This window comes from Tenebrio molitor, chromosome 2, assembly GCF_963966145.1.
Source record: "Tenebrio molitor chromosome 2, icTenMoli1.1, whole genome shotgun sequence".
Lineage (NCBI taxonomy): Eukaryota > Metazoa > Arthropoda > Insecta > Coleoptera > Tenebrionidae > Tenebrio > Tenebrio molitor.
This window is the reverse complement of record NC_091047.1, coordinates 11,438,512-11,453,541: the sequence shown is the minus strand read 5'-3', so window position 1 is coordinate 11,453,541 and position 15,030 is coordinate 11,438,512. Positions and strand designations below refer to the sequence as shown.

Here is a 15,030-nt window from a genome sequence, read left to right as displayed (position 1 = left end):
CTCCTAATGTAAATTTGGTTTTGTGCGTTTGTCAATTAATTGTCTACTTGACAATACCTGTCAAATAATTTTTAAAAATGTCATAATTTTGACCATAATTCTAACCTACCTCTCGTAAGAAGGTTTCACACTATGTAAAAATGTGCCAATTTTATTCTGACAGTTCCCGTTTTTTTTTTTGCAATTAACTGTAGGTATAAATTACGAAGAAAAAGAGGAATTGATTTCTTCTACTAAGTATCATACAAAATTTTTAAATTGATGTAAATAATTGTTTGTAATAAGGTGAAGTAATAACACTCTAAAAAGGAAAGTAAGTTTTTGTCGATGTCAAAATGACAGAAGTGGCACATTTATTACCTATTTGATTAACATTTATTGTAGAGGATTAAAATACATAACTGGATAAAAACAAAGTTACCAAAATATTCAGTAGCCACCTAAGATATTCTATAAATATTCTGCATGCTGCTGCCATCTATGAGGAGAGGGTGAAACTCAACAATTCTACTTCCTAGTTCCTACAGTAAGGATAAAATTATAAATTAAAATTAATACTATTTAAACATGGCAGATCCTATTTCTGATATAAGATCTAGAATGTATGTTACATCTTTTTTGTTGAGAGCTGAGTTTTGAGACACAAAACGAAAAAAATTAGGTAACTGTTTCAGCGGTTGGTAACCCATCATTACAGATCCATGTTTAATCATTATAGCTTTGATTTGCGGCGCCACCTGGAAAAGAATTACGCAACACGTCAATATTTATCTGCTTGGCGGGTACGTCCGATAGAGTTCGCTCTTATTTTTTTGCGGCAATGTTGGTAGAACTGACTAATTTGTATAGTAGATTGCCTAGTTGAAAATTAGGGGCGTGGAGAAAAAGTAACTCGTGACGTAAATCAACCCAAAAATTTTGAATGTTCGAATAAAACCCAAGGTTTATACCGTGGGGTTTATTGGGTGCTTTTTGGGTTTTATTCTAGTGCATTATGACGTCATGAGTAACTTTTGCGGGGGGGAAAAATTCATATTATTGTTTTAAATGGCAACGGGGCAACCTACTATACAAATTAGTCAGTTTTACCAACCTTGTTTTGTGGGAGATTTGAATGCTAATACTTAACAGTTAAAATATGTTTTTTGTTCGACACTGTCAGAATTTGAGAATTTTCTTCTGTGTGAACGGATTTTGATAAATGTCACAACTTGTCAAAATGAAACGTCAAGTTAATTTTAAAGATTTTGAGCGATTTGGAGCCTTTAAGGGGCTCGTCGAACAAAAAAACGTTGTATTCAACTCATTCGTGTGTAAATTGGGCTCTTTTTGGCACTCGTGGGCCTTTAAAAAGCTCGTTTCACTCGCGTTTTAAACTGGCCCACTCATGCCAAAAAAAAGTCCAATTTACACTTGAACTCGTTAAATAAACTACAGTTGGTTGCAAAAAAATGGGAACTGTCAGAATAAAATTGACACATTTTACAATTTTTTCATAGTGTGAAACCTTCTTACGAGAGATAGGTTAGAATTAACGTCAAAATTCAATGACATTTGTTAAAATTATTTGATAGGTATTGTCAAGTAGACAATTAATTGACAAACGGACAAAATCAAATTTACATTAGGAAAATTTTCGTTTCCAAATTTTTTTGCAACCAACTGTACTAATACATATTTTAGTTTTTGTGAAGATATTATTTTTCATAGCTAAAATTGTCATAAGTATTAATATCTTATCAATTAGTAATGTTTTAAGAGCAAACGTCCTGAGAAAATTTGGACCTTAGAAAGCATAAAAAAGTAAAATCTCTGTCTTGTCGATTTTTTTGTATAATTTTCAGGTTGTGCAGTTGAATGCATTTGGAGAGGTCGTACTTTATGCAAGTGTTGTATGCATGAGGCAGAATTATGTATCATCTCAGATAATTTACTCCGGGAGGGTTAAGCTACGGAACACTGTAAATTTCCCTACCTTGTGCAATTGAGCGCTGTAATCCAAGACATTCTGCTTTCCCTGCAAATACCTTGGTAAATACCAAAAGCAAACATTCATATACTGACGCGGTGAGACCAACACAAAGTCAGGTCGCTCTTGGATTTGTTCTTCGAAATGCTCGGCCAACTCCATTAAAGTGTCGATGTGATTCGCGAATCCGGAAGAGCCCTAAAACACGACGAAAACAAAAACGCTAACACACTTATCCCGCCACACCAGACGACTTTGTTAAATAGGCAAATCACGTTTGTCGCTGTTAAATTGGGAAGACGCCATCTGTGTAAAGTAGTTCCTAATTGAAACGTAACAAATCTTGATCGAGATTTTTTCAATTACTTTTTCAAAATTCTCCACAGAACGAAACGAACAAGTTATTTAAGAAAATATAAATGTTTTTTATTCGTTTTTGTACTTTTTTGTCTTAATTTACTTACTTTTGCTTTCCACATAAACCAGAACTTGAAGACATCGCACTTCCGCCCGCACTGCAAGTACTTGTCTCCAAGATCAAAAGACTTATCGTAGTACTTATCTCTTTGGAAGAGGTACTCCGCGTTCTTCGAGTGGCATTGATGCAAGATTTCCTTGTCTTTCACCAGAAGCAAAGAGCACTGTTGGGGCACCGCCAGGAGTTTATGGGGGTTGATGACGATCGAATCCGCCCTTTCGATCCCATTCAGCTTTGCCCTGTGTTTTTGCGAGAAGATTAATCCGCCACCCCAAGCTGCATCGACGTGCAACCATATTTTGTACTTTTTGCAGATTTCAGCTATTTCGTTTACCGGATCGAAGGCACCTCTCACTGTTGTGCCTGTAACGATTGCAATCTAATTAATGAATTGACATTTGTAAGTCGACGTTGCACCATTCGATAAGTCCATCTTGATTGATTATTAGTAATTGAGAGCGTGTGTACAGGATGTTTATGTTTGTCTGTTAATTTGATTGGGCCTTTGTAACTTAACCCTTCAGTATTTCTGACAGTAATTTGTCAAGCCATCCAATTAAAAGTTATGAATGACTTATAACTCGTAATTAGATCATCAGGGATTCATAATAACCTATAATTTAAATCGACAGTAGTTTGATGAAGTGATATTATATGAACACACATGAACAGTGTTCCACTTTCATTTTCCTCAACGTCTGTACCTACTAGTTGCAGTGGTTTTTGTCCAACCGAGTTGTTCACCGCTTAAGTTGGATTAAAATTATTGAAAAGCATATACCAGTTTGTCAAGAACATGTGGGACATATTAAGCAAACCTAATTATTTTAAAATTACCTATACGTACCGTATTTGTGATTGGGAATAAATCATTTTTGAGAAAATTTCTTTCATTTATCAAAATACTCTATTTTATATAAACATGCTTTACTACTTTACTTATTATTGCTTATTTTTTCGGCACCACCAAATTTGTCAATTTTTAAATAGCAAGAATAAGATAAAATATTGTAGATCCAAAATCAAGCTTATCACTCACAGTAAGCTGCGAACTCTTCCTGCCTCTCATTGTCAAGAGCTAACTATCTAGAATTTGGAATTTAGGTTTAGACAAGTTTTGGTTTCTTTTTCTTTTTTGTCCTGTAATTGGAATATTTGATTGTGTTGGGCAAATAAATGATTATTATTATAAACCTCTCAAATCAATTATTAGTGGATTCACAAAGGTATTGACAAAATGGACTGGTCTGCATCTTTTACAATTTGTAATTTGCATTGCAATGTAATTGAATACGTCTAGAATACCTCTAAAATTCTTTAGAAAATTCTCTACATCTGATCATCTGTATCCTACTGAACTGTAGTGCCTGTTGTGACTGTCAAAGGAAACTATACTGTCTATTAAAAATGTATATACGTGCGTTCGTAAAGTTTGGAATAAATTCGATAAAACTGTAAGTATTAATTTTTGAGAAAAATCCTCGAAAAGGTCAACTTTGTTTTTAAAAAGTGCATATTCTTCAGAACTTTACATATGTTGAGAGCTTTTCATCTTCTAATTATGACGTCATCAATATTCTTTTTAAATGACCAGCCCCACTTTTCTTTCTTTGCAGAGTAAAAACACAAACAGCGCAAAAAGTGAGGTTAGGTCAGCTGATCCGTGGTGCATTCACAACCGACTCAACAATGGAAAACTGTTTTAAGCGTGATTGATTGATTAATTAATTAATTAAATGTGAAATGGTTGTCGGGATTAGCTACACGCTTTTTGACTGTTTTCTTTTTAATTTTAAGATACAGTAAAATGGAGTTTCCTCAAGTCCTTGATAATCCTTTCAAAGAGATTAGAAAGTTGAATTATATTGGAACGTGCGCAGTTCTTATTATTTATCATCATTAAAAAGTGAAAACCGGAAAATGAGAAAAAAATCAACCTCCAGATATCTAAAACTGTCAACTGATTTTCTCCGTGCAAAAAACATTTTTGAATCTGATAGATAAATTAGTAGATACCCATAAAATATCTAACAGGTAAGTTTGGGATTTATATTTTCTTGTAAACTCTGTCCTCTATCTCATCCTTTCTTGTTTAACAAAACTATCGAATCCTCTTAGAATAAAACCCCTTAAGCAGACCTGAACATGTACGTGTATGAGCAAGTTGAGGACGATCTGAACCCAGCGTGCGTTTAACTTAAAAGGATGTGTACGCAGGAAAGGATACCTTCTCCTGATCCTGCTTGATGCGGGTCGGTTAGTAAACTAAATACAGTCTATATCGAGACCTACTTTTTTGTTCTCTCTACATGACTAGAATTGGTTCATGTGTCTCAATCTGCCTTAGTTCAACGTGTGTCTGTAGACGATTTTAAGAATTTTGTGAAGACGGTTTGAACATTTTAGCCACATGACAGGTGGAAATAGAGAATATAGGAGTTCTGCAAAATCCTAATTGGAAATGTTAACTAATAATTTTGGTGATTTTTTAAAAATTGTTGAATTTTCAGGCTTAGAGTTAAAAAATAAATTTAACTATCGGGCCTTCAAATAAATATATCTTTAGAGTAGGCGTAGGCGACATTCTAATTCTGTTAACAGTGTAAAGTAATTTTTGTGGGTAACCAATTATTCTCCGGAGTTACACAGGTTACATAGTAAGCTTTTTCCCAATTTCATATTGTCATATTCCGTGGAGGGGGAATAGGGAGAATGCACTACAAAAATTAAAAATATTTTCTAACCTAATTTTATTTTGTTAAAATGTCAGACGTTTCTTATGTCATTTTCTACGCTGGAAAAAAGTTGCAAAGAATTGAATTTCCATAGGTTGTTCTAAATATAAATTTTTTTGAAGGCCCGTTAGTAATTGCTTATATTAATTTGTTATCTATTATATTGTTAAGTACCAGTGTTGGTTTTGGTAGTAAATTTTTAGTTTTGTTAAAATAGTTAGTGTGGAACCAGCTCCCCGACCGTATATTTCGAATTACATTATGTTGGAAGGAAGACAGTTATCAGCTTTGTTTTGTTTAGAAACAGGACAAGACAGTGTAGCCTGCACCTTGTCACATTCGTTATTTATTTCTGAAGATTCGTGGAATCGTCGTGGTGTTTGTTTCTAATTTATAAGTGAGACAAAGCCAGTCAACATTTTCTGTTGTGTGTTTCGCATTGGTCATTGTGTGTGGTATATTGTCCCAATCGATTTGTGAAATTTAATCCAAATTCGTCCCTTACGAGTTGCATTCATAATAAATAAACAAACCGTTGTCGATTGTATGGCAAATATTATCACTTGAAATAATTTGTTCGTTCTAGTTATTGCGTTGGTAAATTTCTATAAATAACACTCTAGCAAAAAGCATTGACATCATCGCGAAAATGCGGAAATATGATCCAACTGTCACGTGTTATTGTTGTAGAAATAATGATTACGAGAATAATACAAATAACAACTGTCGATAAAATAAAACCCATGTTTGTGGATTAAAATTTCAGTGTGCATTTCATTAACATTGACATAATTGTTGGCTGGAATAATGCAGTAAAATCCATTTGAACGGTCTCATTGCGGCGTTACGATTATTAAATGCTTCAAGAGACGCCATTCACATGAACGAAGGACTGCATTGGGAGAAATCCATTTGAAAATTGATATGTTATTGCAAACGAGAATTACGATAATTTACCTAATGTTGCAATAACGGCGAGCGGAACAGTCCCTTCGGCTATTTCTTTTTTAATTTTTTCTTCGAGATCTTCCGGGACTATTTGGCCGATATTATCTGTCGATATCAGGATGACGTTATCCTCCCCTATTCCGATAAAAGAAGCGAACTTGTGGACGGAGTAATGGCACTCCTCGGAGGTGAATAATACGAACCGTGACAGACCGGAACACCCCAACTTCTGTAAAATTTCCGCTGCGTGTACAGGGCAAGGGGTTATAGTTAAAGTTTGTGTGAACGATGTTACGTTTGCAGGAAAGTCTAGTGACAATTAGATTTAATATCGTACCTTAATATCCGGACAATGGCGAAATCTCGCCAAGTTGATGGCTGTGCCATTAGCGGTCGACCCTCCTGGACAAAACATGCCGTCACCCCATTGCGGTCCGACCATTCGACAAACTTCTCTTATGATATGTGTTTCCATCAGAGTAAAAACTGGGGCCACCTCGTAAGTGTATACGCTGGCATTCAGGGCGTCCGTCAGCCATTGTCCTGCCAGGCCGTAGGGGTCCAACCTATCCGACCGAATTTTTTTACATCAATAAAAATGCTTTTTACAATTTGGGGTCGCCAGACAATCTACCCTAAATATTTTTGCCATGACCACGTATCAACCGTAATTTCATTAACCCTTTGACGTGTGCACATTTTTGGACGAATGTTGTGAAACCAGATATCTCAGCTTGTGTTGAATAAAAAAAATATTAATAAATGCTGCTTCACAAATATCTTTTTTCTTCAAACGTCCGTAAATTATGATATTATCCTGCTGCATTGATAATGCTAAAGTGTCACTTCATTGTCATGGCATCTAACGAGCTGACGAGCGGCAGATAAAGTTATTATCTCCGCTGAGAGCGGCAGATAAAGTTATTATCTCCGCTGAGGGCGTCCGTGAAGTTATTATCTCCGCTGATGAGCGGGAGTAAAGTAAACTAGCTAAATCATTTGAAATTCCTACCTGGTTTCTTAACATGTCTTAGATAATTTGTTATGAAGGTTTGAAGAAAATATAGTATATGTTATTCGGAGCAAAAATGGTTTTATATTATGTGCTTTGGCTGCTTTGTCTGCCTCACTGCGTTCGGCAGCCAATCTACCAGCCGCAGCACATAAAACTTCATTTTTGCTCCTCATAACATAATATACTATTTTTTTTCAACAAATATAAAAACCCCAATTGTTTATGTCTAACCTAAATTATTAAATTAAAAATTTCAAAGAAACGTGTCGGCATGTTTGTTTTCTGACGACACGTCGACATGTAGAGCAGTATATGTACTTTATACAGGTGACCCGAAGAAAACTATGCACCCGGAACATCCAAAAAAACTACAGATTTAGAGCGGATTTACAATGGATGTTAATTTAGGGTAGATGGATGTTAATTTAGGGAAATGTCTGTAACTCCTTTGTTTTATGATAGAAAACTAATTCTATGGAACACATGTGGATTTTGTAAAAATGTAACTGACATTTGAGATTAGTAACCTATTAATGATTGGGTAACTAATGTGATGATATTTGTGTAACTTTAAAGCTTTCCAGTAATAAAAACGTAAGTAAAATAGTATATTATGCAACAAGGTTTATAAACGCCTTTTAAGTCACGAGTTTTAGTAGGCACGAACGTAGCGAGTGTAATGACTCCAAGTTTCTATGTTTAGTTCAATTAAATGCATCAGGAAATTTTATGTATAAAGAAATTTCTGATTATGTCCATTGTCTGATGCACTGGATAATATTTAAAATTTCGTTGTGATGAAGACAGACGGTGAAAAGATGACTTTCTGCTTCCAAATAAGTATTAAAAAGGAATATGTTGTTAATGAAGATTTGGTATTTTCTACCAATGGAGTAAAAATAAAAACATCAGGTTGTTGTCATTTCTCGAATATTTGTCAAAAAATAACAATCTGTGTAATTTGTTTTTTATACAACGTGTTCCAAAACTAACGCCAAAAAATGTTACACAGCAATTTCCAATATCAACATCAATGCGATCAACGGTTTTTTTAATGAGTGTAATATTTTACAGAGGTTTAAATTTTTGTCTTATAACTTGATTAAATTTTGACATTGCAAATTGTAAGGTAAATCGATGTTGCCAAATGTACCTAAATTTAAAAAAATATATTAAAAAGCGTTTCGAAAGCTTAGTGCCTAGATATAATTATGATCTCTTTCTTCCAGCTTTTGCAACTCTTTCTCTTTTGGAGACATACAAAAACGGATTTTTATTAATGATTTATTATTCAGTATAGCATATTATATCTTGTACGGCAGTTTTGGAAGCCTGTATAATTATCAGTCGTAAAATGTTATTAAAACTGATTTCAGATATTTTCCTTAATCACTTTGCGTGTTTCTTAGCATGGAATATGATTTAAATGTTTTCGACTGGCTTGAAAAATAATCCAAAACGATATCTTTGCGATTTTTTAACCATTTTCTCCGTCATTTATTTTTTGAAAAATCGTGTTCCTTTTTATACATAGGTCTCCCTAGATTTTTTTGGTAATAATTTCAATTAAGGCGGTTTAGCAACTTGGGCAACGATTTTCTCAGAATCATCACAGGAATCTATTTCCAAGAAATTCTTCGATGAAGACACAATCGAGGATAAAATAAACTGATTAAGAAATTCTACACACTTTCGGTATTGCAAGTGTGCTTACTCTGGTGCTGTAATTTTGAGAAGGTTAATATTTTAGAGATTTTTTCCAAAATCAAATAGAGGATAGCAGAAAAAAAATTATGTGTATACCTCTGGAGTAAAGTGTCACTTCCTCCCATGATTAATTATTATTTCACGAGAAAGGAAATGTACACTCTCCCTTCTTGTTATGTAAATAACTATGTATATTATTCATCATTATTGTCCTGGTAATGTCACTGTTATATGTACTGTACCACTGTGCTTGACATATTATAGCAAACATGGTTAGTGATATGTTTTTTAATTTTTTTATTGTTAAATTTTACTTTCCCTTGGTGATTAATACAGGCTTATTATAAATGATTGTAGTCGAAGCAGGCCATGTCCATGTTATGAAATTTTTGCCGCTTTCATGTGAACTGTCAATTTTTTGCGCTGTCATTGTCATTTTTTAAGTGATGAGAATTTTATTTATTTTTTCTAAATTAACGATTGAATCCAAAAATATTGAGTTGTTTTGCACCCAATTTAACTCCTATATGTGAACAGTGTGTACTCACTTATTCACATCATTTTAATGTTTTTATATGGAGCGGCAACCATAAATTTTTTTACAAACAGTTTTTACCCCTACTTGGACTACAATCATTTATAATAACCCTGTATATGTAATTAATATATAGTAGAAACTTAAATTTTGCTGACGCAGGTTTACTTTTAAGAAATTATAATAGTTGAGATGTCAAAGAATATTAATAGATAGGGGTCATGAGATACAGATGAGAGTGAGTAATAAAAAGCATTATTAAATAGTATCTGGCCTAGATACTGGAATACAGCAAGTACCGGGTGGGGCATCGTATACGCGCACGCGAGAAATCGCGACTTCTAATTAAATAAAATTGTCGAAATTTTTCAGACTTACCTGGCTATTGGTAAGGTACATTTCATAATTTTTTGATAATTTTTGACTTACAAACAAAGCCAAAAAAAATTAAAATGTAAATTTCAACCAAAAAGTCAAATTCTGATTTTTATACTAACCTATCCAGATTCACTTCCTATAATTATTTACGAAATCTACGGAAAAAAATACCAATTAGATTTTGAATTAAAGGCAGTTTTACATTTGAACTTTCAAAATCATTTTTATTTATGACCTGCTACTTGTGCTGTCGTAAATTTAGGTGACAATGGAAACTGTCTATTTTATGGCAAAAAGGTTTAAAACGGTTGGCTATACCTTTGTTGGGAAATTATACCATTGTGCCATAAATCACCCGCCTGGTTTACGTTTAAATAAAAAAGCGAATTATTTAGCTAACCAAGTCAAAATTTGTAATTGTGCCACCAGGGTTTGATGGGCTAGCAGATACAGATTCATTTAGTGTAAAAACTTTATAGGTCAATTAACAGTTAATTTCAGAAAACTAATAAAACTGTTAGGGCCTTATTTATTAACAAAATTTTTTTTTTTAATTCTCAAATATACCTTATCAATAATTAGTTAGGTATATAAAATTTCGCCAATTTTATTTAATTAGAAGTCGCGATTTCTCGCGTGCGCGTATACGATGCCCCACCCGGTATGTAATACATAGACACAAATTAGGAAATTTTATGAAATGTCATTATTCTCACTGTGGTATTCTTTTGCTTTTTACAAGATTTTCATGAATAATTTTAACAAACAAAAACCCATATTTTAAATGAAAAATGTCAATTAGGAAATGTAGTTAAAAAATGATAATTATCCTTATTTTGCAGAAAAATACGAAACAAACAGCTATCATCAGACATGAGAAATTTTGTTTGTTGTTTGTCAATATCCATGTCCTCACGAATAAGTGGCGTGGCTTCACTTTGCGCCGGACCATAGTTTCTTGAATGCGATTGACACTGGCGGAGACTCCCCGACAACGAGAGCTCCAAGGAACGAATAATGAATTTGCTTGGCTTGCTACAAATATTAAAAAAATTCGACATGAATTTTCAGTGGTATACGTGGCAGTGCACATTTCAACATAGTGACAGCTTTCTATTTTTACCTAGTCGTCTAAGTTATGCAATGACAGTAGAAAACAAATGCTACCTGGGGCCTGTTTCCTAAAAATTACAATTTACAATTTAACAATTGACAACTACAATTGCACAATTGACAAATTTGACAAATATTTGTCAATTTTGTCAGTTGTAGAATTTTTTTACAAATGTCACAAATGACAGTAAAACAAACTGTTTATAAATAACATTTATTTTTTGTTGCTTTCCATCATCATTCGCAAAATAGTATCTAAAGTTGATGCAAGTGTCTTTATTGAGAGAAATTAATCTCAAAAATTATTCCATGCATATTTCCTGCTGCATGATATTGCCCTCCATTATCTAACCAATGTAGGGCTATCAGAAATTGCTGTTGTGGAACTAAAGCTTTATTCCTCTTTGTTGGGTGCTGTACTCTTCCCCAATTTCATTTAAAATCATTTCTATATTTTCAGCTCATAAGGTAGCCATTCACCAACGGGATTTCCACAAGAAAAAGCCTCGAGGTTTTCCTTGAGGATTTCCTTTACCAAACCCTAGCTCACACACGGAGAGGATTTTCCTCAAGGAAAAAGCCTCGGAGATTTTCTCCAGGTTCAACTCCAGATCAACACACTAGTTCTGTGCTGACTGGTGGTGGTTGTTGGTTGTTCTCGTGGTTTTGTAAATTGTTTTCATCATGGTATCAATGGAAGGTACGATAATGACAACACATATACGCAGCAAGAGACTGGGAAAATCCAGCCTCAAGGAGGAAATTTTGTTTGGGATTTTTGTGTCTCTCCCACCCACCACGGCCTCAAAGACGCCGCCACACACGTTGAGGAATTCCTCAAGGCTTGGACTGTTCAGGTCGAACCTTGAGGGAATCTCACTCGTATATGGCTACCTTTAATCGAAATCTTTCGTTGAATTCATATTCAGCATGGAAATGAAAGATGTTTCTTAATCGAACATTTCTTGGTCTTTGAACTAATATTACTTCTTGAACTTCCTCTTCGCTGCTGCTGTCATACATTATTCGTTATATTTATGTTTATTTTATTAATTTCATCCTATTTTATTTGTTTCAGCACAATTGTCAAATTTAATATTGAATAATCTGTTAAATTTTGTTGGCGCATTTCTATGAGAATCGACAATAATATCGAGCACTGAGCGGTTAAAATAGTTATTTATGCAAGGTGTGCATAAAGCACTACTTTTTTTAGAAATGGAAAAATTTGATTACACACGAGCGTAGCGAGTTCCAAAATATAAATCAGGGGCCCGTTTCATAAAAATTACAATTCACAAATGACAATTACAAATCGACAAATTTGTTGGATTTGTCAAAAGTTTTGTTTCATAAATCTACAATTGAAAAATACAATTTACAAACGACAAACAACAAATGACAATTCTCATTCGGACCAAATTTTAAGATTTTGCTTTCATAAAGCAATTGTCACTAATCACATTTGTAAAATAATCATGCACAATTTGGTAAACCTTCCAACTTAATTGTCATACAATTGTCATATTGTATGGTTCTATTTTTCAATTAGGTATTTAATTTTCTTCGTGTCTACAAAAATAATACTTTAAAAGTCGAGATAAATAAAACAGATTGAAACTCCATGTATGATATGCATTTTTCAGTTCTAATACAGATCATTTAAGTAAGATAAACAAATTGGTCTACGTTTTATAAGCCTTTGTAAGAATAATTGAATTCACTTGCTGTGTAATTTTGAACTGAAATTTTATCGACTGCATTTTACCCTTTAATACACTCTAATGAATTCAAACACAATAAAAGTTTATTGTTTTTTTAAGCACCTGTGATTGCTGAACGAAAGTTCGATATAAATGTCTATTTATTTTAAAAACTAAAACCAGTTTATTTAGTTTCTATAAGATAAGTTACAAATGACATAATGATATAATTAACGTTTTTGGTAACGTCGAATTGTGTATTTAATTGTACTAATTTTTAGCATAATCATAAACAGCTAAAACAAAAAAAATCAATAAACCAAACATAACACAATAGGTACAATAAGAAATTGCTTCAAGAATCAAATCAAATCACCTAACAGTAAATGGTAGGTTTAGTTCGATATGACAAACAGACTTGCAGGTCACGTAAGTTGGTAAGGATTTATTTGCTAAGACAACATTCCGTTTGTCGTAAATCCTAATTTCTTGTAACTGTTAACTTCGTTGCACCAATTACTAATAGTAATAAGCTACATGCAAAATGATCATTTATTTTTATTGCATGGAATAATCTGTAGATTTAGATATAGCTCTATCAAAGTCAATTTTTAATTTATTTTGGTGAAGGTAAATGAAGAAACATTTAATTAGTTACGAACGACAACGTCACAGTTGATTATGTGAAATGATTATTTTTTAAAACCCCTAGAATTGATGACATCATTATCTAAGCGGTTAATAATAATTCATGTCAGCAATAATTTTTAAAAGTTTTCTTCTTGTTATTTGGCAAATTTTATGAGTCCTAAAAGGATTTATATAGCCTGAAGAAGAGAAAAGAGAAAATAAAAGAGTGCAGGCATTAAATTCTATAAAATTAAGAATGGTGTCGTTAAATTTATTATAGTTTTTTTTTATCTGCAAATTGAGTTGTTTCAAAATCGCATCAATCTGAAGGTTTTATGAGTAGATTGAAAAATGTAACAAAATTTTTCACTAATATTTAAGAAATCGATTAAAATTTTAATTTATCATTGTAGATGGTAAAAGCCAATTTCTGCTTCACGCCGGAAAATTTCTGATAATGCATGAATATAAATAGAGAGGTAAATGTCAAGGGTTTCAGTATCCTTCAGGATTGTTCAGTAAATAACTTTCGGCGAAGTGCTCCTCTTGAAAAGTGGGTAATTACTTGTAGTCATCAAGCGCAAACAGATCGATATCGACAATTTTATAAAAGTTGTATATAACTCCCCGAGAGTTTACAAGCAATTTTACTTTAGATCTCAACGTTAAAATACTTACCCTGAAAACAACTGGTTGATAAAGTATCTATGGCCGGTTTTCACGCTGAATTTGATCGTGTTTTTCAGGAGCAACAACAATTTCTCTTGAGTCACGCCGGTTTGCCCCAGAGAAAAATCAAAACATTCTTCAAGCTTCTGAGGTGGCTGCCACAAAACCACTTTAGTTTGATTCGAGGCAAAAACTACATTTTCAAACAAGATTTCCACGACATCCCGTAAAAAATTTTCATGTTTGTCTCTATCCGGGACGGGTTGGAAGTCTGCGGCACTCATAATGGAATCAACTCAGCAAATTGAATTAATAAACGTGCCAAATTGGGTTTTTATTCACACAGAAAAATTAAATAATGATTGAAGCATCCTAATTAAATTCGAAGGGGGTCGATAATTTTAAATTTAGAATTGGACTCCCCGAAATTACGGAATGTAAATTTTCATCTCGCTGTTCTTTCCGTAGCGAGCTTCATAAAAAATAAATATGGGGGTCGAAGAGAGTTATTAGTCCATTAATAGGGTATCCTTAACTTTCAGCGTATATTTGCAACTCCTGAGAGTATCGTCTTAATATTTTCTCGACTTAGACTTGAAATTAAATACATAAATTACGCCAGTTGTGCTTTTGTGCATTTGCCTCCACGATTCGTATTTATGGTGATGATAACATGTTCGTTGTTCTTAACAACTGTTGAGGTTGGCTAATCAATTAACAATTGCGTTCAAAACTCGTAAAAAATAAATCCTGTTAGGGTGAAAGTCTGATGTGCGAATAAGTGTTGCAGACATAAAAAAAAAATAATCAGCGTGAAAGCTCTTGAAGATAGAGAAAAAAGTGTATAGTAGTGGACTTGAAATATGTCGTGCTCGTCTCCGCTGTTATTAAAAATAAAAACAATCGAAAAAGATGCTCGTGCATGTTTTAACATGTAAAATTTGTATACAAGGGAGAAAATAAAAGCTAAACTACTTTAACAGGTGACTATTCAAGTTTGCAGCATCACGTTCTTTTATATGCCGAGATGCTCTGCGATAAGTTCTAACGCCCAACTGACAATAACGGACCAGAGACTTGAGAGAGGAAATTTACACACACTTATGATAACAATATCTGTTTCTCAGCATCTACAATCAGCTAATCGATG

At 33.4% G+C, this 15,030-nt stretch overlaps 1 protein-coding gene across 1 annotated transcript; it reads right to left on the bottom strand.

The window, feature by feature from the left end:
• Positions 1 to 331: 331 nt before the first annotated feature.
• Positions 332 to 14,767, bottom strand: LOC138124830 (acidic amino acid decarboxylase GADL1-like). Its single transcript, XM_069040007.1, has 6 exons — positions 13,890 to 14,767; positions 6,468 to 6,696; positions 6,140 to 6,359; positions 2,434 to 2,810; positions 1,976 to 2,167; positions 332 to 737 (listed from the first exon to the last, which is right to left on the bottom strand). Exons 1-6 carry the CDS (start codon positions 14,162 to 14,164, stop codon positions 558 to 560), a joined length of 1,473 nt encoding a protein of 490 aa, XP_068896108.1. The 5' UTR covers positions 14,165 to 14,767; the 3' UTR covers positions 332 to 557.
• Positions 14,768 to 15,030: the final 263 nt, after the last annotated feature.